Source organism: Megachile rotundata, chromosome 9 (genome assembly GCF_050947335.1).
Source record: "Megachile rotundata isolate GNS110a chromosome 9, iyMegRotu1, whole genome shotgun sequence".
NCBI lineage: Eukaryota > Metazoa > Arthropoda > Insecta > Hymenoptera > Megachilidae > Megachile > Megachile rotundata.
In genome coordinates this window covers 9753375-9779020 of record NC_134991.1, presented here as the reverse complement: position 1 = coordinate 9779020, position 25646 = coordinate 9753375, and the positions used below count along the sequence as shown (strand labels likewise).

General features: G+C 32.3%; 1 protein-coding gene and 1 long non-coding RNA gene across 8 annotated transcripts in view; one reads left to right on the top strand and one right to left on the bottom strand.

Annotated features, from left to right (window-relative positions):
* The window catches only part of LOC100876556 (uncharacterized), a 587948-nt gene that overhangs the window by 444670 nt on the left and 117632 nt on the right, over positions 1 to 25646 (top strand). For 6 of the 7 annotated variants that reach the window (XM_076535908.1, XM_012293083.2, XM_076535907.1 and 3 more), the window contains exon 3: positions 14680 to 14818. In XM_076535908.1, coding sequence (XP_076392023.1) covers positions 14680 to 14818 — 139 coding nt within the window. The remainder of the gene's footprint in view (positions 1 to 14679; positions 14819 to 25646) is intronic. The other variant, XM_076535905.1, reaches the window with a different exon arrangement.
* LOC143265204 (uncharacterized) overlaps positions 1 to 25646 on the bottom strand; it is a 263855-nt gene that overhangs the window by 235913 nt on the left and 2296 nt on the right. Inside the window, exon 2 of the long non-coding RNA XR_013039438.1 lies at positions 14687 to 14816. This is a non-coding gene — a long non-coding RNA (uncharacterized LOC143265204). The remainder of the gene's footprint in view (positions 1 to 14686; positions 14817 to 25646) is intronic.

The window sequence follows — 25646 nt, the reverse complement described above, 5'->3', positions numbered from 1 at the left end:
TTGCATTTTTGTATAATTCAATGCAATATTTAGTTGAATGCAATATTTTATTGAACGTTTCAATTTTATTGAATGCAATGTTCTTATGTAATTATACTTCATATTTTTTTATAATGCTTATTAACCAATTATAGAAATGTATGGCAAAATTAGTTACTAAATACGTAATTTTACTCGGCATCAAAATATACCTTCACACCATTCTATATGACAAATATGGATTTAAACTTCCTCTTTCAATATTGGAGCGCCTACATTACCGGTCATAGTACAATACTCCATCAAGGGAAGTATACATAAACCCACTAAAAATCTCAATACTATTTCTACATCCATCATACTACAAAAAATGTACCAAATGCTTCATAATACTATTTTATATCACAAATATGAATTTAAACACTCTTTCAATATTCGACAGCCTATATTACCAGTCATAGTAAATACTCCATCGTCAAGAGTACCATACATAAACCTCAATCCTAAACCTAAAAATCTCAATACTATTTATTCATCATACTGCAAAAAGAGTTTTAAAATTCTTTTTCAAGCCACAGTACATAGCTAATACGCTCTTAAACATATGTAATATGCATGTAAAAATGTTCCTTTATGCTTCCTCTCGATTTCTTAGTATAATGTGATTGCCCTGACGACTCGAGGAGCAACGATCATGCTCATTTACCTTTTTCCACGGGGCTTATCGGAAATGGAATATGAAAACGTTGCGGCAAACTGGAGATCCGAGAGGGGAACACGGTCCTCGAACGCGTGGCACGGCGCCAAATACGCTCATTATTTTGATTGCCACGATAAAATTTATTATTCCAGCGCGTGGTAACTGCGGAAACGTCATCTAGATTTATCGAAGCGCAGCTAACCGTAGCACGAAACAATTTCGCCGTTCTATTCGCCGGAGTTTTATTAAGTAAACGCGATCTCGTCCTGGCGACGGCGAGTATTTAAACGTGGACATCCACAGGGAGATTACGAGCTGCAATTTCGTAGTACTTAGAACGTTAATGTGGTCTGCGACCGTCAAGAAATTAAAAGCTTGCGAGCGTGCTTCGTTAGGTTTCTTACGGATTTCGATGAGTGTTCTGGGGAAACGAAACGTTAATGTTTGGGAACGTAGGAAAAATTTGTAGATTAATTTCGATGACATTGTTTGCAGAGAAGATGGCATTGAAGTGTTATCTCTGTGTGTGACTTTCTGTTAAGTATTTTTTGGGGAATACTTCTTCCACTTTGAACTTCTTTTTCAATTTACTAAACACATTGTACCTTCTTTTCTATAGCCACATTGAATTTCCCCCCTAAAATCTTAGAAATAAATCCCGTAAACATCCTTCCTTGAAATTAAACTGTTAGAATCCTTTCCTCTAAAGACTAATCATCCTTTAAAATCAGTTATATACCGCTATCACTTCCTACCATCAACAGAACGTTCGATTTCGTCGAAGAAAATTTCTCAATGTTCCGTTAATTAAAACGAAATAATTCGTGGCCGCTCGTGTTCTACCTTTTATCGCCTTAATCTCTCGTCGATATCTATAATAGCCTTCGGCACGTCGTTCCCCCGTGGAAACGCTTTTTATCGAGAAGTCTCGCGTGTTTTCGACCCGAGTGAACGAGATTTGGCAAACTTTCAACATTCTCTTTCGAAACGACGAAATCACTCGACGAACGTGTAAGTTCGGCTTCTTAATCGCTAACGACCGACACGAACTTCCTTCAGTCTCGAAGGAGTTTGTCGAATGGCCGTCTTTGTGACCTGTTTGCTCATGTAAATCAATTTTGTCGGTTGCGATCGAAAAATCAAATTAATTGGGTGCTTCACTCGTTGCGTCACTTCAGAATGCGAAGATTAAACCACGTGCAAATGTTTCGGTTACTTTTGTTTGGAACGAAAATGCGTATTTGTGATCAACTTGAGGGTTTTGAAACCTTTCAAAATTTGTATGACTTTGATTATACATTTTGTATAGAGATGTAGTGTTTCGATAAATACTTCAGACTGTTTGGCTTCATTTAGCTTGCTGCAAGAGGTATTTAACACTGAAACGGTCATTGCATAAGATCCTTATTATAAATTACAGAATTTGTTGAAAAGATTCTGACATCTGCATTGATCTTCATCAAGGTATAGAATTAATGCATGTAATTTATGTTTTGTCGTTTGTTGCGTTTGAAGCTTCTAATTTTATAGAGACATCTTATGTTTTCTGCTAGAACAGTAAAAGATACTTCAAACTGTCGAAATGATTCACTAGTTGAGGGAAATGTCGAATGTGCAATGTATTCAAAATTTATTACATTTCCTGTGAATATAATTAAAATCATGCTTTTCTTAAAGTAAATTCACAAGTAAAATTTGATAATTTTCAAACTGTAGATGCACATTCCCAATTCTCTCACAGTAGACTACACCAAATGAAAACTGAACCTCTCAAAGAAGCACCTGCACATCTTACCGGTACTTTAACTATCTGAGCCTTAGTAAATTACTTTTCAAAGAACATTCAAAGAGCGCGTGCATTAGTTATTAAGTTCATTAGAAGTTCCAAGTTTCTTAGAACAATGCTAGGTGTACAGTACCAGTTGGAGTAGCTTCACAATTGCATTTAGGACTTTATTAATGAACTCGCTCTCTAATCGGTCTTTATTAGTGAATTTACTATTCCAGTAGGATATCATTTATTCTGTGTAGATATTGTTATTCACAAATGAAGTTTATTCGTACGTTTGCAGGTTACAAAGTTCGTCATATACAGGGTGGCTCACCAAATTTTGCCATATAGATTTGCGTCATTATTATTACTCATAGCACACAATGTTTCAAATGAAGTTGAATGGTTTTTAGAGGGGCATATGCTGGTGGTATATTTTTTTTGTAGGTGGACGTGTAAAGGGCATATGAAAATCATTAATGTTTTTTTAAATGGAATCATATTTTTTATTGCATCAGCTGTTACTCCTTCATATTCTTTACAAAAAAGTATTAATCTATTTATGTGAAAAAATCATTAGTTTAGGAGATATTTTAATTTTAATATCTATTTACAGAAAAGGTTCAATGTGGCGACCATTTGCATCAGAACTCTTTCTGAATCGAGAAATTAATGACCTAACCGTAGTGTATAATCTTTTTGCATGTGTAGCACTGTATAAAGTTAGATTTATAAAGTTCGTCACATCTGAGCTACTTATTTTGAAGGTGGCCTAAGTTCATTTGTCAATTGTTTAACTGTAGTAGCTTGATGTAAATTGTCATAAAAAACATTTTGCAGTTAAACGTATTCAGGGTATATGATAAGTTTGCTCACATTAATGTCATTGTAGCAAAAACTCTTAAATATTTCAATTTAAACATAAATGGGCTCGAGCCAAAATAAACTTTTAACTATTAACTAAACTGTTGAATATAATATTAATTATTCACTTTAACTACTTAGCTTTAAAACGAAACTAAACAAAGTACTGAATAAAGGTTTCAACTGTTTCTATATGTGCGTTACAACTGATGTCTGTTGATACGGTATTTTTCATTGCAAATTATCTATGGAATACGCTAGTACAATATTGACTTTCTTCGTCAGGAGAGTCGGTGTAAAAGCGGATGATCGTTGAGCTCGCTTTCCGTTTTGATCCGAGCATTAAGGGCAAACGTGTGCAGTAAATGCTACACGTAACCAGAAACCGTCAGTTCGACCCTTATTTCATACACCACCGACCATTCTGAGCTCCGTTTGGAGGAAAAATAAAGCTTTTACAGCGTTGAAAGTGCGCGATTATTGGCATTATTCAGAACCTTATCGGAAAAGGAAAAAAAAACGTGGCTCGATTCGTAAGGCTATAAAAGAAGCTGGATAAAGTTTAAGGATGAAATATTGGATCGATAGCAATTTTAGAATCGTTCTATCGAAAGTTTATACGTGTTCGCGCTTGTTTTCCATTTTATTTAGGTCAATTGATGTTTATGGTGGCAGAAAACCTTGATTTATTTGCCTCTTTTTTTATACAAATATAACTGTTCGGTGTTAGATGGTTAATTTTGAATCTAGCGTATCGAGTTTGACGTTTTTGAATGCATTTTTTAACGTGTAAATTTTGTGGTAAAATATGTACAAGGTTTGTGCAATTATTTTATATACATTTTATGGTGAAATGATAATCTGCGACTCGTGACTTAATTACATGTGCTGGCATTTAATATGTGTTCATTACGTTATGTCATGTGATTATGTACATACGGAATTTATTATTTTATTAATAGCGTGAGCGTGCAGGTATGATTACAGGATATTTTCGCTCCATTACCACATCCCATCCTCACAGTAATTCAATAAATTATCAAGGTGAATTTGCTCTTCCTGCATTCTGTGTTTATGTATGAGAAATACATCTAAGGACACAGCTTGTGTATTTTCATCTTAATTTCTGTAAAACTTAAAAAATTTGACTATTTAATTATTTAATTTGTTTAATTAATAAATTTGAGAATTCGTGATTTCATAAGATTCTGAATTTAAAAATTGTAAATTCATAAATTCGAATATATGAACAATATTTTGAATAATTTGTGACTTAATTTGCAAAACTGTCTTAATTTGCAAAAAATGAATGCATAAAATTATCAAGTTTAATTACTCCTTTTTGTAAACTCAACATATAATCACAAGTTTGCAAAAAGTTTATTAACTCATATATTTTGAATTAAATTATGTTATAAACAAGTTATTTTATTGATAGAATTAAGTACTTGAAAATAGAAGTATCGTAACTGCAAACCTTCCCAGAAGTTTATTAGGAGCGTTTAACATTTAAATTGAGGAAATAGAAAATCTGCAAAGTTCGAATGCACGGAAAGATTGAATTCTTTTCTTACATTTTTTCTCGCCCCGATATCGCTGCTATTTCGTATCTTTCCATTCAGCTGAAATATATTTCTCCGATTGCGCGATACAAATATGATCGTAAACCACGATAAAGGAAAAAGGGTTCTCGAGGACTCGATATATGGACGAAATCGAAATTCTTCAATGAACATACGTTTCTTTGTTGGCGTTTTCCTTCGATAAGCGTGCTACGTTCGAAAGAATTTCATTGTTATTTAGATGTTTAAATAAAGTGCAGTAGTTCCATTGTACTAGATCTATAAATAGGACAAAGTTAATCTTTATCTATAAACATTTTAAATACACGTAAATATATGTTTATTACGTATCTCACATAATTTTTGTGAACGTTATATTTCTGTATATGTTCACATATATTTATATTTCTTATTTCTGCTTATGTATATGCATTCGTATTTCACATGTGTGGACATATTCATAGATATTTGCATTTCACACATTATACATAATGTATGTATATTTCGTATTTCTATACGTATATACTCATATGCATTTATGATTTATATATGTGTGACATTTATATATACTTATATTTCACATATGTGGATGTAGTTATACACACTTATAATTCGTCATGTATACATATATACATGAATATTTCACATATCTGTACGTATATTACTCATATGAATTTATGATTTACATATGTGTGTACATTTATATGTACTTATATTTCACATATGTGGATGTAGTTATACACGCTTATAATTCGTCATGTATACATATATACATGAATATTTCACATATCTGTACGTATATTACTCATATGAATTTATGATTTACATATGTGTGTACATTTACATGTACTTGTATTTCACATACATATGTAGATACATACTTGTATTTCATACATCATACATATACGTACATTTCATATTTCTATACTTATATGTATATTCAGGTGCATTCATGTTCTACATATTATATGCATACATTTATACATTGTCATATTATACATATTTGTACATATTCACATATGTTTATATTTCTGCATACATTCACATACATATTTCACATATCACCACATAATGTACATATACTGCACACGTCTACATATGTTTATACATTTTTGTACACTTTACGTCCGCATATTTCGATACATTCTAAATACAAAAACATCCACAGTCAACAAAGAGCTACTATCCATTCCACAAACAAATTCCAAACAAACATTCAGTTAAATAGAAGTTGAACTAACGAGCAAACTTCTATCAAGAAAAATATTCCTGAATCTTCATAAAATGCTTTCAATAATTTCCAAGAATTTGAAAAAGCTCCAAAACTGACGAAAATACGTCGGCTAATTATGCTGCCCGCCACAATCTCCAACGCAACAGTAAAAGAAAAGGACAAGAAAAGCGGCATGATAGAAAATTCCTTAATGCGCGTTTTCAGCGAGGACAATAGTCCCTCAGGCTCGATTCAACGAAAGTAATCTCATTATGCAATAATGAAACCCGTGTAGCGTAATTTCGAACTACAATACATCCTATTCATCGACTGAAAGGAAGCACGTCTCCAATTTTTCGAACATCACCGTGTCACGGAGAATAACTTTTGGTTTCGTTGGCCACGCAAAGGCCGGCCAACGGGTGGACAAAACTTTTTATCGTACGACGTTCGCCATTTTCGTTCGAGCTGCAATTTAATGTCGGCCAAAGGGAACTTTTCTTTCAAAGCGCAATTTCGTCTCCTTTCTTCGGATGAAACGTCTTCTGTCGAACGAACGGGATGAACGTAAGAATAGATGAATCGCTGATGCGATTAGGCGCCGTTTCCACGTGGTAATTCGTTTCGCGATTGATTGGACGGGAAAGAATTTGAGTAACGAGGGAATGTCTTTCCTTGATCAAAGAATAATTGTTTTACAAAGTTAATTGCACGAATACGGGTACCAGTAATTATCCCGTTACGTGGCTCGTCTGAATTTATTGTGTTCGATTCTACAAGATTTTTGCGCGTTGAATATCAATTTGAAGGTCGTTTTCGGAAAGTTCGATGTTTAATGGCACGGAATTTCGTGTAATTAGAGTTTTAATCGTCCGTGTTAAATTAGGTAGAATAATCTTGCTGTTATATAGGGTTAGTCAAAATTATGTGAACACTATTTGAGAGAAAGCATTTACTCAAAGTTTTCGTTACAGAGAGTCTCAACTTTAATATCAGCACGGTTAATGCACTGAAACTAATGTTCAACAGTACAATTTAATATCAGAACACACATTTCTGGGAAAATGTTGTATATCACATTTATTTTATTTTTATTTTTTTTTTTAGCTCTTCGAGGTCTCTTACTTTTGTATAACTGCACACATAATTTTGACTGAACCTGTATGAATCATGTTCACGTGATGATTGATAGGAATAGAATTATTGAATTTAGTAATTTTGCGAAACATTGGAAATTAATACTGTTTGGAATGGTTCGGTACTTGGGTGGATTATTGATTGATTAATGTTGGCTTTGCGTTAATTGACTAATGCGGTTGGCATCCGTAATTAATTTAGAAATTTAGGAGTTTTGGAATTGTAGGAATTTAGGGAGTTTAGGAATTTAGGGATTACAGAAATTTTAAGAATTTTATAAATTTTAGGAATTTTAGAAATCTAGAAAGTTTGGGAAGTTTATGAATTTTAGAAATTTTATGAGTTTCATGAGTTTTATGAGTTTTATGAGTTTTATGAGTTTTATGAGTTCTATGAGTTTCATGAATTTAGAAAATCAGTGATTTAGAGATTTAGAGATTTAAATTTCTATATTACAAAATTTCCAATTCAGAAAACTTAAAAATATCCAAATTTTCAATTTTCCAAATTTCTGGATCCCAGATTTCCAAAATGTCAATTAAGCTTGTGATAGTAAATATTGGATGAACAGCATCGATGAGCAAAGCTGGTGCTCGTTTATTTCCAAAGCACCGTTTTTATCAACTACGTGCATCGAGTGCGATTCTGTGGAACGAAGCCACGTGATAACTCGTGATCACGATAAATCGACGCGTGCAATCACGTACAACACGATTCTAGCTTACCGTTTATCGTTAAATTCCGGTAACAACTTGCAGATTTTCCGTACCTGAAATTGCTGCTAGATCGAAGTCTTTCGATAATGTGGAAGATCGAGATAGCATGGAAATCTTCTCCTGAGAGTCGATGTGTTCATCTTGAAAAGGAATCTGGAGTTAAGACGAGTCGATCTGCTAGTTTGGTAATTTTGATAATTTGGAAGTTTAGAAAGTTGGGAATTGAAGAATTTTTTAATTTGATAATTTGGAAGGAAATTTTGAATTTCGGAATATTGGAACTTACAAGTATATGGGAATTTCTAAATGTAGAAATTGGGAATTAGAAAATTTTTTAACTTAGAACTTTTAGAATTTGAGAACTTCCGAATTGGGAAATTTAGAAATTTCTAATTTTAGAACATAAGTAGTATAAATGTTTTAAAACATCAAATTATTGAAGCTAAAAATGTAGAAACTTGTTAATTCCATAATTTGACGATACTATAGATTGATAGATTGATGGATTGATGGATTGATAGATTGATGTATTGATGGATTGATGGATTGATGGATTGATGGATTGATGGATTGATGGATTGATGGATTGATGGATTGATGGATTGATGGATTGATGGATTGATGGATTGATGGATTGATGGATTGATGGATTGATGGATTGATGGATTGATGGATTGATGGATTGATGGATTCATGGCTTGATGGATTGATGGATTGATGGATTGATGGATTGATGGATCGATGGATTGATGGATCGATGGATTGATGGATCAATGGATTGATGGATCGATGGATTGATGGATTGATAGATTGGTAAATTGGTACATTGGTAAATTGGTAGAATGGAAAAGTTGTAAGTTAGTAATTTGAAAAATTGGTAAATTGATAAAATGGTAAATTGGTAGAATGGAAAAGTTGTAAGTTAGTAATTTGGGAAATTGGTAAATTGATAAAATGGTAAATTGGTAAATTGATAGAATGGAAAAGTTGTAAGTTAGTAATTTGGAAAATTGGTAAATTGATAAAATGGTAAATTGGTAAATTGATAAAATGGTAAATTGGTAAACTGGGAATTTGCTAATTTGCTAATTTGCTAATTTGCTAATTTGTTAATTTACTAATTTGCTAATTTGAAAATTTGTGAATTTTCGAATTCCCGAATTTAGAAATTCCAGTATTTGACAATTTCGAAATCGCCGAAATAAAAAATTCGTAACATTTGAAATGAAGAAATTCATCGAATAATTGACTAATTCGTATACTGCTACCCTCCTCATTAAATTACTGGGACAAATGAAGTGACTCTGTTGAAAACTCGATGGTACCCCGATCAGGGTATTCCAGAGTGATTTTCCTAACTCGTTCTGTGCACCTGTGTCTCGCAATGCTTGCAATGATATCCTGTTTCCGGAATGGCAGAGAAACGTATCGTTAACCGAGAAACTAATGGACCACGGGCTAAGCGTTCGAGCGTGTAAGGGTGTTCCAGGACGAAGAGGGTGTTCCAGGGGTGAAGGAACAGGTCGAATGGGTGCCAAATGTGTGCATCGATGTATACCGGAAATCGATTTCTCCCACGGGAGCTTTTCTCGTTCGTACGTGAAACAGGTCGACTCTGGAGGCCAGATACACTCGATAATTAAATGCGTGAAAGCAAATGTTTCGCGGCTTAGACGAATCCGCCCTTATCGAGGATAATATTTCAATGAATCGATTCGCGTATAGCCCGAATTTCGTGGGATTTTTGCGTCGGTGCACACGGATGCACAGATACTTTTGACGATAACACTTCGCTGATTTATCGTCGTTGTTCTGGCTTTTGTTTGCTGTTAAGGATCGATTTCTATGGAAATTTGCGTGCCATTGGTAGTTCACTGAATCACGAAAGATGAAACATTTGTGCTCTCGATTCCTGTTTCATCTGTTTTCGATGGCTGTTTGTTCTTATGGTTTAGTGCCACGAATGTGACGGTGTTGAAATTCTCTGATTTTGTTTTAGTGCATAAACATAAGAATTTCATAAAGCAAAGAGGTGTTGAGCTATTAAAATAATATCAGGATTTAATGATATTTTAAATACAGAGCAAATATGTTTAAATTGAAGCATGTCGATTTGTAAATTTTTTATTTGTGGATTCTATACGTTCCAATATTAAAAAATTGCACAATTCAATATAACATAAAATAACATAAAATGAGAAAGGTACGCAAAGTTTTAAAATCCGCATCGAAATTAATAATTACAGGATTAGAAAAGAATTTAATGGAAATTTCGAAAATCTAAACAAGTATTACAAAAATGTTATCGTCGGAGATGAATTTAATATTAGCCTGTTTTCACTTTGTACGCTGTTTTCGGTTCGAAAGGAATTGGGTTATGGCAGGGGTATAAATTGCATCGAGATCGTTCTCAATTTTTGAAGATGGCACAGATTATTTGCGAAACGACGGTCAGTCGAATTTTCTCTAAAAACGGCATCTCAGGAATTTCAGACAATAACTCGTCGGAGCAGCGGCAATTTCGAAGGCGAATAACTTCTCGCTTCAAGGATATCGAAATCGCAAAAACCGTGATGGTAAACTGCAGCTCGATCGTGCCTCTTCACGAGCAATTTAGTCGAAAATGAAATTTTCTTAATTAAAACTGAAATAAGCTTTCTGTTTGTCGGTGTTCTCAAACGAGTTCCTACGATTCTTCATAATCCTCCTATCTTTCTATTAAACCAATATCGCCCCGTAGTGCGCAGAAAAAACTACCGTATTTGAACTTTTCAATATAAACTAAAGTACGAGAGATAATCTAAATTGAAATTTCATTCAAATTCCGTGCGATGGAATTTTTTTATTAAAAATGCGAGTGATAAAACGGCCGTTCGATCGTCCATAAAATGGCAATTATACACCGTGATAAATTACCCCCGCGCAATATTCTATTCCATACCCGACAAACTCGAAACGCTGACATTTCTTTGCTATTGTAGATGCAACAATGCCCCAAGCAGAAAATTCGTTTGCAAAAATTGATTAATCGATTTTCGGATGTGAAACGTTACGTCTGATAGAACAATTTGAACTCTGTCAGATTGAGCCATTTATTTTGCAAGTGATCTAAGTTCATTTATCGGTTGTTGTTAACTGCAGTAACCTGTACCACTTTTGTACCAAATTGGTACAAAAAGTTGAACTTTCTGTACCAACTTTTATAAAGAACATTTTGCGATTTAATATATTCAGCGTGTCAGATAATTTCGAACACATTAATTGTTAATAATAGCGCAAATTATTAAATATTTCAATTTAAATATCAACGGGCTTGGACCACTTTGAAAATAAACGATACAATTAACAGATTGAAATATTCGCTATTATTTTAAACATCACCGTATTCAAAAATGTGTACACTGTTCCGCTGTACTTTTTTAATTGGATTTCTTCTCAAATTGAACTCTGGAATTAATAAAAATGATATCGTGAGCATAGCGAACGGGGTATTATTTTATTTGACTTTAATATCCTCTCAACTTTTCGATACGAGATATTATCACGGAATATCGGTATGTAAATAGAATAATAGCGGAATCACACGTCACGATGAAATTTTCATCTTCTTTGCTTTGGGAGAAGTCTTCAATAACTTTGAAATTATTTTTGAAACGAATAAATTTAATTTAATATGTACTTTAGATAGTGTGTTTCTTTTATTCATTTTAAGAGGAAAGAAACGAAATATGATCTGCTTGTGTAACTTTAGTTATTGCAATGAAAATAGGTATATTTACATATGTATATGTATGTTCAATATATTCAGATACATACATAAGTGCATATGGACTTATTATATTTGTCAAAGATATTTCGAATCAGTTTTGAAATTTGATGTTTAGAAATAATTTCGGGGTAGTTACATTAACTTAATATTTTAGGATTAACATTAAAAATATGAGAAATGACAAAAAAAAGCAAAATGGCAATTTGAATATTTATAAGTGAAGAGACTCGAAGCTTTTGAACTTACACATTTCGTAATTAGAAAATTTGACAATTTAAAAAATCAGAAACTTGATGGGTTGAAAATTTAGCGTATTGAAGATTTTGTAGTGTAGAGGTATAGAAATGTGAATTTTGGAATTTGAAAATTGATGTATTTGAAGACCGTCATAATTGAAAAGTCAGAAGATGTAATAGATTCAACAATATCAAATATACGACCAATTATTAAAAATATAAAAATACAATAAAATAAATAATAATTATTGTACAGTCGCACACTGCATTTTCTACGAAACCAAAAAACATATTTGAGCTACCCTCATATCACTCTGGCGATAAATTCTACCATTCACCTGTGCAAGAGTTAACTAAAGTACTTCTGTGAACCGCCATTTCGTTCATCACAAAAGCTTTCATTAAAAGATTAAAACTCTCGATATTCAAGAGCTAATAGTTGTCACAGAGCATAATAAGAGACAGGAAAGAAGCATAATTTCAACCCAAGTGGAAGATAAAATCCTCTCGTGTGATTTTCCCCTTATCCATTTCTTTCTTCTCGTTGCACGCATATCAAGGCTGCAGTAACCATATCGAGCTACGGGTGACACCATATTAATGTCGACTAAAGTTTAAAGCACCTCCGAGACTGAATTGTTCTTCCATCCTCGTTCACCATGCAGCTCGATGCCTCTCTTGTGTCCGCCATTGTTATCCGCGACCCTTGTTCCTGTGTTCTTTTCCTTCGTATCTTCGAACAGCACCCTCGAAAAGCGAATTAACAGCGAAAAAGCCTGGATACTATTTGCCGACACGTTTCACGATACTCTGTGATACAATTTTTCGATTACTAACAAACGAACTTTGAAACTTGAAACCGTTGACCCAACAACTGTGGTATTGAATCGCGCTGCTGTAGGATTGCCGTTTGTCTGCGACTATGAGAGAGATGGAACGGGGATTGCACGTTTATTAACGAGGGGTGCACGGGAACTTCGATTTTTGTTGAAATTTTGTAGATTTATCGAGAGCTAGCGCACAACATTTTATCTCTGTTTCTGTTTTAATCAATTGTTTCAATAACGTTGCTGACGTAACGGTCGCATTTGGTTTGGGCAAATATTGGTGGCTATCGTAAGGATTGATCAGCTTGATTTGTTTAAACGATCGCACATTCGAGGGGATTTATTTTTCATATGAACGTTTTGAAATCGGAGTTGTTTTATGGAGACAAACTTTGAATACAGTGCGTATTTTATGTTGTAGGTAAAATGTACTTAATGTCATACTTTTGTTTATATATTACTACAGTAATTTAGGTATTTCTGTAGTAATTTTAGGTTAGTTAAATTAGGTTATATAAGATATGTATGTATTATAAATAAAGTACTGAGTGTAATACTTGTGTCTATAATTTTAGAGTAGTAAAGTTAGGTTATGTATAATACACACATGATCATCAATCAACTTAACATAAAATCTAATCTGATTTAGTCTAATATAATCTAATTTAATTCAGTCCACTGTGATGTAATTTAACCTAACACAATTTATATAAAATATATTTCATCTTATAGATAACCTTACATATACATGTTACCATATGTTACACATATGGCGGTCAAAAATACATAGGCTATAGCATATGCAACTGACTAGTATATTTGATTTGATCATATATGAACATATGTGTTAAAATATTTTTTATTAAACAAACAAGTTACTGAAATAAAATTATAAAAATACTTCTGTTTTTATTTGATGTATAAATAGATGTATAAATAGATAAAGGAATGAATTAACAATGAAACCTAATTAAAAATATCGTATTGAAGTTATAATAATCATATGATCTTTTCAATAATATATGCATATAACAATCCTAAAATAATTACTACATAAAATAAAGACATTAAGAACTTATGGCATTGCTAGAAGAGAAAGTGAAATTTCGGTAGCATCAAGCATTATTGTTAACATGCTCATTTCACGGAAATTTATCATGGAATTAATGGACAGTACATTGAAACGTACAGCTGCTACTGTTGTACAGGTAGTTCCGTATTGGGTATGGAAACACGTGTGTTTGTCAAAGAAGCATTTAATGCTTCCCTGCACATCATGTAATAATATAGCAGCCAATTATGCATTTTGGTCTAGCCATGCTTACATGGTGAGTTACAATGGCACTAAATATTATCACATAATTGTGTTGAAACACGTGATTTATTTCGTATGAATCTATACAATATGCTTCGAATATTCCATGAAGATAATTATCTGAAGCTACATCACGCGAGAAATCAATAGAACTTCACGTTTGAAAGGATTCACGTCTCTAAACTGATATATCTATTTAGTATCATAGATGGTATAATAAATTCTAATTTACTATAACAAATTCTAATCCTAATCTACATAATTAATTGTTTTTATTCTTATGAAACATTTCATTATTTTTACATTTAATTACTTTGTATGTTATTTTCATATTTTATTTTGCAATATGAATTTTTATAGAAGTCGTAAGTTATATACAATTTTCTTAAATTGCATTAGAAATTGAAGGAGTAATAAGTCTTTTATTCTAACCTTAATGTTATAGTTTTAATATTTGAAGAATATGCAAACAAGTTCGAAATTGTTTAAAAACTGTTTTCTAGTATATTTCTTCATATTCGTAAATTCTTAGATTAAGATGACATCGAATCTTATCGTAAAGTGAGCGGATCTTCTGAATGACGTGTTAGTACTCACTGTTGCAGACGGTGGTGGAGGTATGTCACAAGAAGAGGCAATGCAAGTTTAACACCAGTCCAAAGACCTTTCAAGGCGATCCGTGTCCTGGACTTCCGAAGTATATTGAGGTCGCCTACAAATGCCGTCCCTGTAAGTAACTATTCCTTTATTTCATATATTTTATATATATTAACACTATGCTATCAATTGTCACACTTGTGTGGCGCTATAACACATATGGAGAATGTCATATCACATATGAATAATGATGGAATACTTATTCACCACTTAACGTCACACATGTGTGGTGTTACATAGTACTTACACAGCTCGTGACGTTACATGTGTGGTACTATAACACATGTTTAGAACGTAACATATGTTTAAGGCTACACTATCTATCTAAAATGTAACATTACACATGGGTGATGCTGTAATACCTATTTGAACGGAACGTCACATATGTGTAATTCTACACTATGTATCCAAAATGTAACATTACGTGTGTAACATTATGTAACATTATGTGTGATGCTGTACTGCCTACCTGAACGTGATATTACATATGTGTAACGCTACACTATCTATCCAAAATGTAATATTATTCATGTGTGATGCTATACTATTATCTACCTGAACGTGATATCACATATGTGTAACGCTAAACTTTCTATCTAAAATGTAACATTATACATACATGTGTGATGCTAGACTACATATCTAAACGTGATATTACATATGTGTAACGCTACACTATCTATCCAAAATGTAACATTACACATGTATGATGCTGTAATACCTATAACAATCCAAGCACAACGTCGCATATGAGTCACATTAGATGCAATATTTTGATAGTTTACGTATAAAATCATATAATGCATCATGAAATATTAACAAATTTTGATGCATAAATTGTGAGAAGCGATTTTTTCCTTAAATGACGATTACAAATATATTAAATAAGACTTTAATTATTCATACCATTTTGAATTTTAATTGCGTTAATGTATTTTTAAAGCTGATCGTTTTTAAATTTCACAATTTTGAGTCCTGACTTGAAGAGGACTGAAATTGTTACTTAATTATGGCCATCTTTTTCGATCCCTGGTTCCAGAATTAAATCAAATGATAGATTAAATAATTTTTTACCTAATTACTACATGCAATTCACCTAACTAAACAATATTTCTCAGATTTTACTTTTATAGAAAAACGAAAAATTGTGTCTTGAAATCGAAACAAACTAAAGGTTAAAATGTCTAAAAATACCTTAATTCGTTTATACTGGAACACGTTCGAGTAATGGAATCGTTCTTGTAAAATGGAAAAATACAGAATCGTAGACCGTATAGAAAAGAAAGAATATGCGTTGTTGACCGCTTTTTCATGTTCTATTCCGGTTCCTCTTTGTTCCTTTCCGCTGTTTCGAAATACGTACATTTCACTTTTTGAATTTAAAAAGTGTATTCCATGGTTTTCGAGATACACGAAAATCATCATTTTATTCCTCTCTGTAATTTCCTACTGGCAGTTCTCTGTCATTTTCTACTAGAAATTTGGTACTAACAATGTTTCTTATATTATTATTCTTAAATTTTAATAAACGCACCGCAATTGTAACAAACGTAAATAATTATACAGGCAATAGATCTTTATAATTTATAATTATGTGCAATAGGTCTTTAGAATTATGCGCAAACAATTTTTAAAAGTTTTGATAAATAACACACAAAAATTCAAACTATGTTAATTAAAAGGAGCACCTTAATGCACACACAAATTCTTATTATAAACGAAAAAAGAAAATTATTTTATATTTTGATTTCCATATAAAAATACATATAAGTATATTCTAACAATCTGATATAAAAAATGAATATATGAAATTGAAAACAGGTTTATTGTACAAAATGTTAAAATAATAAAATATCGATTCAATTAAAATTTCATGTGTGCTGTGTACAATAAAAGTATAAATTATGTCATTTAAAAAAATTTTTCAAATTTTCTATCATTTTCATGATAATTAATTTTCTATCAATTTCATATTAATTTTTATTTCATATCATTTTTCATGTATGTAAAAATGTAGTAAACAAAATTTTCTTTTAACTGAACGTTCCGTTTAATTATAAACAAGATATTTAAAAAGTATTAATTTTTACGTAAATATATGCGAAAGAAAAAAAACGTTTATCACTGTACACAAAGCAAACAGTAAAAATACAGCTTCCATTAAATATGAAAATTAGTTAAGTAAACGTCCTTCAGTATTGCGTAAAAAGATTTCTCATTCCGAAATTAATTACACACATGATCGCTTAATGCTTTCTGAGGTACGTTATTCAGAGTTTTGAATTTATTTGTAAAAACTAAAGCTGAAGATTAATTTTCGTTTTATTCTCGTGCAAACGAACAGTAAAGAAGAATATTAAAGTGAATCAGTAAGCTTTTGAAACATTTGTATGTCTGTTGTGTATTCTCGTGCAGCGAAAATAAACAAACGATAAAATGTAATTGTGAAACTTCTATTTATTTATCATTAATTTGAACGTACTTTTAATAATACGAGTTGTTGATCTTCAGATTTGGAATTTGGGTATTTGAGAAGTTTATAGTGTAGAGAGTTGTAAATTTTGATATTTGGGAATTTGGGAATGAAGTATTGTATATAGTATTTGTCGATTTAAGAATTTACGGAGTTGGAAATCGGAAATTTTTGAAATGGGAAATTGGATATTTGAGAATTTGGGAATGTGAAAATTGGAAATTTGGGAATATAAAAATTGGAAAAATAAGAAATACGCAAAATAGAAAATTGGACAATTGGAAATTTGGAAAAATTGGAAGAAACGAGGAAATGGGAAAATTGGAAAATTGAGAAAGTGGAAAATTAAGAATTCGGGAATTTCGGAATTTGATAATTTGAGAAATTGAGAAATTGAAAAATTAGAGAATTGGGGAATTGGAAACTTGAAAAAATAGGAAAATTGCAAATTAGAAAATTAGAAAATTAGAAAATTAGAAAATTAGAAAATTAGAAAATTGGAAAAATTTGAAAAAATGAAAAAATGGGAAAATTAGAAAATTAGAAGATTGAAAAATTAAGAAAGTGGAAAATTAGGAATTCGGGAATTTGGGAAATTGAGAAATTGGGGAATTGGGGAATTGAGAAGTTGGGAAATTGGAAAAATAGGAAAATTGCAAATTAGAAAATTGGAAAAGTGTAAAACTGGAAAATGGGAAAAGTGGAAAATTGGAATATTGGAAAATTGGGAAACTTTGTTGAAACTTCAGAAATTTTTCGTCTGTCCTTCACTTTATTCTCCCAAAATAAATTAGTAGATCAAATATAACTCCACTCAGAAAAAACCGCCGGAAATTTATTAAACAAATTCTCGAATCCGTTCGCATCATCATTTCTCCGATTTCCTACAAATTTTTTCGTTCCCCTAATTCACAACTCCGTCACCACAGTAGAATTAGCAAAAACTGGGTCATAAAAAAATGCAGTTGGACCTTTGTCAAAGTTGGAAAAAGCAGTGATAGAAATGGTCAAGGTGCATTGTGAGGTGCACACATGAGCGTAGCTGGAGATCTCTCTTCGAGACCAGGTCGTTTTTCCTCGCGGCACTTATCGATGCCTTTTTACGGGGATGTCGAACATTAGCCCAGTTCAGTGACTGGCCGAGATATCGATGTAGCTCGAGGAAGATTCTTTGCTCGCGTTACAGTAAATGCGACGACGAAACGAGAAAAATTCCTGGCTGATCCGTTGATGAACATCGTCGATGGTTCATCTTTTTTGAAAAACGAATGTAACGGAAAATGATAGGTTCTTTGACAATTTGTCGATTTGCTCTTTTTAAGACCTGTGATTTACTGAAGGAATAATACCTAATGTGTTTAGAACAGTTTGTGTCGAAATGAACATCCTTAGACAAAGCATAATCAAGTTTATTTTTAATACATTTTTGAAAAGGTAAAGCTAATGATATCAATGGATAAAACTTAATATATTTTCATCCGTAGGTGATCTATAGTGAAAATAATTGCAACTCTAATATTTGGGTGATGGTTTAGGTGATTGGAAAGATTTTGAAAGTGGTGCAAGTTCATAGGTTAAAATTATTTTTAACCGAAAATATTTTGCCTTTAGAAGAAATATGTAATTTTAGCAGATATTTAAAAATAATAGTTTTCAGCAGTTCTTTTATCATTAATAATGGTAATTCAGATGTACAGTTTGAGTGAAATATTTTGTATAGTATAGGACACACGTGGTGCGTCTTTGTATTGAATACATAACAGGACGCATCTGGTGCGTCTTCGATTCCATCGAGAGGACGGTATGGAATGGATACTATGTATTCTAAGTTGTGTTGCATACATAGCATAGGAAGCGTATGAGACATATTTGAATGCATTAAATGCATACCATAGAACACTATTGAACAGTGACGGGTAGCTGGTTCCACGAATTTAAATTAGAAAATTTGAAAGTTGGACAATTTATGAATGTGGAAATTTGAGAATTTGAAATGTCTATACTTTAATTCTACTGAATTTATAAATGTTCAATGTTTCGAATTTTTTAATTTTTAAATAGTGAACATTTCCAAAATTCTATATTTCTTAAATATCTAAGTTTCTTAACCTTCTTAAATTTTTAAGTTTATCAATTTCTAAATTTCTAAATTTTCAAATTGACTACTAAATTTATAAATTTCGAAGTTTGTAAGATTAAGCTTATAAAAGATGCAAAATTAGAAAATGAGAAAATTTAAAAATGTAAAAATTGAATATATTTATGCATCACTTACAGTTAATATATCACACATACATATAGGGAGCTTCAATTGCATTTATCCAAATTTTATTATCAAGTGTAATTATAAAAATACAAGAAATATTTCTAAACTTTTTGAAAATGTATTTCAAAATATAGGATCGATTATTAGTTCCTTTATTCTCGAATATATAATAATATTTATTTCTTGTATTATAAATTTGAGTCCATCATAAAAATGTAGCACAAACAGATTTTGTTTATCAGATTGTCCAAGTTTAAATATGTACAACTTCAAATTAAACTTCATGTAATCCATTCATACAATTCTACATTCCTTTTGTATATTGCACTATTGTATGCATTCTTACTTCGCACGAATGCAAGATTAAATTCAGTTACCTTGAAATACATAACATAGACTGACGCAGCACGTCTGACAACTTGTAAACAAGCCTTCCAAATGAAACTCGGGCGGAAATTCCAATTTCGCTAAGCGGCCACTTCCTCGCAAATTAAAATTCCATTGTGTAAAATCCGTTAACTTGTTTTACGTGACACAATGAAATTCGTGCATTCCTCAAAAGTTGCGAAATGCCAAATCAAATATCATGGTCAAATACCAAATCTCAAATCTGACTTCTGTCGTGCAATTGTAATTTAGATTTCCAACTTTTGCACAATATTATTTTTCTTATCTGTGCTCATATTTTCAACTTGTCTTCATATATTAATAACTTGTCGAATATGCAATTTAAAAATCGATCATTTTTGAATATGCATTCACTTTCGAACATAATTTTACAATTAATATCTTGTGACATTAACTATACTTTTGAGGGTTCTTAATGTTGACATTGTGAAATGTACTGACAAGTTAAGAGAAGTAATTGAAAGATTCAGTAACTGAATTCTTAATAATTTTACAATTAATTTCCAGTGACATTCATTATACTTTTAAGGGTTCTTAATGTTGACATTATGAAATATACAGACAAGTTAAGAGAAGTAATTGAAAGATTCAGTAACTGAATTCTTAATAATTTTACAATTAATATCCAGTGACATTCACCATACTTTTAAGGGTTCTTAATGTTGACATTATAAAATATACTGACAAGTTAAGAGAAGTAATTGAAAGATTCAGTAACTGAATTCTTAATAATTTTACAATTAATATCCAGTGACATTCACCATACTTTTAAGGGTTCTTAATGTTGACATTATGAAATGTACTGACAAGTTAAGAGAAGTAATTGAAAGATTCAGTAACTGAATTTTTAATAATTTTACAATTAATATCCAGTGACATTCACCATACTTTTAAGGGTTCTTAATGTTGACATTATGAAATGTACTGACAAGTTAAGAGAAGTAATTGAAAGATTCAGTAACTGAATTCTTAATAATTTTACAATTAATATCCAGTGACATTCACCATACTTTTAAGGGTTCTTAATGTTGACATTATAAAATATACTGACAAGTTAAGAGAAGTAATAGAAAGATTCAGTTAACTTAATTCTTAATAATCTGTATTGTGTGTCTCACCACAAACATCGTTTTCACTCTAACCATCAGCGTATTGCCTTTCAATACTATAGTTCTGAATAGTTCACTTCGTTTTGCACCTGTCAAATATATCCGTAGACATGTCAACAGAGATCAATAGACCTTTTAAAGTTCTTTATTTGTTTTATAGCGCTGACTGACGTATCTGACAAATCGTGTGGCAAGGGGTTAATCCCCATCACATTTGCCTCTTCGAACAAAATAGTACCCTCTGACATTTTTATCTACTATAAAAGATTCGAAGCTTTATCGTAAATCTGACACATGGAATATGTCCGTAAACTATATCTAACCAGTTACCAGATTAATTAATAGTAATTCGCATAAATCAAGATTATGTTATGTTAGGTTTTAGAATGCAATGTCATAGCGAAAAGATTAGAAGTTTCTATCGATACAATAATATATCGTTTTCAGTTTTTCTGGACACTTTAAGTTTTCTGGATATTTTTATAATGAACGCACTGTTCAGTTGTGAACCAGAAGAATTTGCAACCATTGTCAACATTATACTTTGAACACTGTTAGTCTATGTTATTCTGTGTTAACTTGCGCTATGATTTGTCAGGTGTGTCAGTAAGAATTAATCACAGCTACAGTATTAAAACAAACAAAGAACGTTAAAATATTATGTTGATTTAGTATTACGTAATCGTTGACTATGCAAACTATTGGACTTGATATATAATTATTCTTAATCTATAATTTTCTAGGCAATTGCGTCTTTTACAGCTTCTTAACTATAGCTACAATGTTAAAATAACTAAAAAATGTTACTAAAATGTTACACATTTTACTTTCAGTGATCCTTGATGATGCAGATCATAATTATAATTGAACCCAAAATTAAATAGCAATAAAAATATAAGTCTGACTTATCACACTCCAGTTGTAGCGTGCGTCACGTGTGTGACACATATGTAGTTGTAGGATAAGAGGTTAAAAATTCAAGTGAAATATAACTAAAGTACCAGTTTCACCAGAGGACCAGATCACCAGTCAGACTTGTCAGAATAGTTCCAGAGGTTAATACCAAGCAAGATATTCACGATATTGAAATTAGAACACCCTGTACAGGAAACTGCATTGGTGTCAACAAACAACGAACGATTCGAGCGAACAGAATTCCCAAAGTCAGAGGAGCCAGACAAATAACGGAACCGAGCGGAAAGCGAGCAAATCGTAAAACAGTGCGGCATGTTTATTGCATGGCGAGTAAAATATGTATATTAACCGTAGGAACGCCGGCGTACGGATCTGTGCATCTACAATACGGCCGCGACAACCTGTTGCAGTAACAAGCTCGAAGTAATTTTTGCCGGAGGGCGTAGTAATTCTTTCCGTTCCGTGTTTTACGCTCCATGGATGCCCGCGCTCTCTCGCCTGTGCTGTTCAACTATAGCCACCTTGTTTTTTCGCGCGAAACCGCCGCGTCTGGATGATCCCCTATTTTAGAGCACCGGTTATCTTCAAGATTTAGAGTCTTGATTAAAACGCGGCATGAATTACGGCTGGTGGGGTGAGATTCTGTGCAACCAGGTCAGATGCTGTTTGTAGTTTCACAAACGGGGAAAACACGAAATCGATGACGGGTTTGTCTAATGCTACCAAAATTTAGAAAACCTTATACTATTATTATAGTACTCACGTGTAGAAAAGTACAGAACAAACTGAAGATATGATTTTTTGTCAGAGAATCTAACTTTCTTAAAATGGGTTAAAACACTGAAAAATTGTCAAAAGTGCTGAAAGGTGGCTAAGTGGGTAGATAAGCCAGATAAGGGAGTTTATTCAGTATACTCGAAAATATAGTATGCTATGTATACAATGTACTCTTTGCAATGTATTACGTATCTGATGAAACTGATAATGCACCGAGTGCGTCTTATATGGTTTATTTAGTATAGTGGAAAATACATTGGAGACAACATTCGAAAACAAGTCTGATATCTAACGTAACGAAGTATCAGGTTTATCTTATGTTATCTATTTAATACAGTTGAGGATACACTGAATACACGGGGTGAGCTACGTACTGTTGAGTTTTAATATAAGTGCAGGTAAAAATGGTGCTTCAGTTTTTACAGGTTAATTATGGGTCACTAAAAAGTACATAATTGAATTTATAAAAAATTCAGAGCTCGAAATTTCACATTTTCTCAAATTATTAAGTGTCTGGCTACTTAATTATATTAAAAAATAACTGCAGTCAATAACAATAAAACCTGAATTTCTAAGTTAATATTTATCGTAATAGCACATTTTACCAAACTAACGAAAATACCATTCGGTTTTTATAGCGGGGAGAAAGTGCATCACTGTAACACTGTATCACGATCGTGTTTCGAATTTTTAGTACTCTGCGAGACATAGAGAAACGTCGAAGCAGAAGAACAACGATAATCGTTCAGTTCGTCGCATCGATACAGATGAATGTACAGAAGAAAGAAGTAAAAAAAGGATGCAGTCGATTAATCAAACGATGGGACAGTCGAACGAGGCATGATCAAATCAATCGGGATCTCCTTTCCACAAGTTAGTTTCAGTTGAATCGATTGTACGAACTCGTAAAGCGACGAAAATCCACGTTACGCGCCGTAAGCGTGCAAATTACTTTTGCCAGATTAATGTCACCCCATGCTCAGCACCCTGAATCACCGTTTGATTAAATAAACGACCTGGAATGGAAGTGTTGTCGTAGCCACCGCCAGCTGGACACCGAATGATCGTCGTTAGGTTTAATCATCCGACGATTAGGTTAATTATTGACCATTCGGAAAACTTGTACGTAGATGTATTAAAATGTTGATTTTCCGTTGTTCAAATCGTACATTTGTTAACACGACGTGTTAATTGACATAGTGGGATCGTGTACAGAAAAATATTTTGAAACTTTGATTTGTAAAGTTTCAAATAATTAACTCCTAAGTTTGATATTTTTATTTTATATATTTTGTTATGATAATCAATAATTTGATTATCTTACGTTCATTAAAATTATTCATTAAACAATTAATGCTTTTTAATTTACAATTTTTCGCTGTGTTTCAGAGTTTCAAAAATTAATGAAATGTTAATCAAGTTTTTTACTCGATTGATCTGATTAGTAATTAATCATTGCAGTCTGTTGTAAATATAACACGTTAAATAATATACAATAAAATTCTTTCAGTTTTAAATTGTTCTTTTTTTCAAGCATTATTGAATATCAAATAATTAATTATTCATTCATAAATATTTCAGTTATTCACTTTCTTACAGATTTAACTATTAATAGAATAATGAAAGTTTGCAAAACTCGATAGAAAAATATATTCAAGCTTTCCACCAATTTTTCGCAAGTTGCAATGTATTTCGCTAAATCCATACTACAGCTTTTCAAAAATTTTGTTCCACTACCGTCCATTCACACAAATAACCGAAAAATTCATTTCTCCTCGTCGATAAAGCTCTCCCTAAAATAAATAAAGCGAAGTCGTTTTTCCAAACCCGGCAAACATACAAATCCCCTGAAACTGCAATATTTTTCTACCCTAAAACCGTACAGCTATTTTTCCTTTCGATTCTTCTAACAAAATTTATTTTTCACCGGCTCTTTTCCCTTTTCCGTTTCAGTTACCCTGTTACGCTCGCTTTTCGCATTGCTGACAGCTTGTCATTATTGATTTCGTGAGGTCACTTCTCCGACTTCGATATACTCGATCGTATTCTACACGTGTACAATCGCGCGTTTTCTCTATTTTTTTTTGCCGGATGTAATACGCGGTCACGTTTTCCCGCGGAAATTGGGGGATGAGGGGCAACAAGTTATACGAAAAATCCATTAAAACAGCGAACGCTCGTCCCAATATAAAATAGCGTTTCCCATCGATCGCTCGAACATCTCAAAGTTTCGAATATCTCAACTTCTTCGTGAATATTGCATCGTGACTCGTTGTTTTCAAATATTACTATGTTGGGTCTTAAAATACCGTAGTAAAAGGATTAAACTTCGAAGTTTCAGTCGATAAAATAATATACTGCTTTTAGATTCTCTGGTATAGATTCTCACAATATAGGTTCAAAGAAGTGCGTCTGTAATTCCCGCCTTTTCTACATAGTGACATCTATAAATGTGAATCTTAGGCTCGTACTATTCTATGGCGCCATGATGCTCACATCTCCTGCGTTTTTGCTGTAGCAGCGTAATTTATTAAGAATACTTTTACGTTACTGTTAATTGTTACCAAATAAAGTCTTTAACTTTGACAAAATTAATAGGTTTCCATAGTAGCAATAACACCTACGTTTTGTTAAATCATACAATACATATTACAGTGAGAGGATCAGACCTTAGTACCAGTTTTTAAAGATGCAATAGTTTAACAGTTACTAGTTCGTTCAGACAGATTTGCTATTTCAAATCAATAGTACTTTACCCATATCAGCAATAAGACTCAAAGAGTCATTAGATTCTAACGAATAGTTTTTGATTTATTAGTCACATCTGGTCAGAACTCTTAATTTTAATAGTAGAGTCCTTTATTTCCAGTTTTTTATCCCCAAAACTCACATAGAACCTAAAATCTCTAAGTTTCCTGACCCCAGTTCTACAAATCTTATACCAAACCTGAA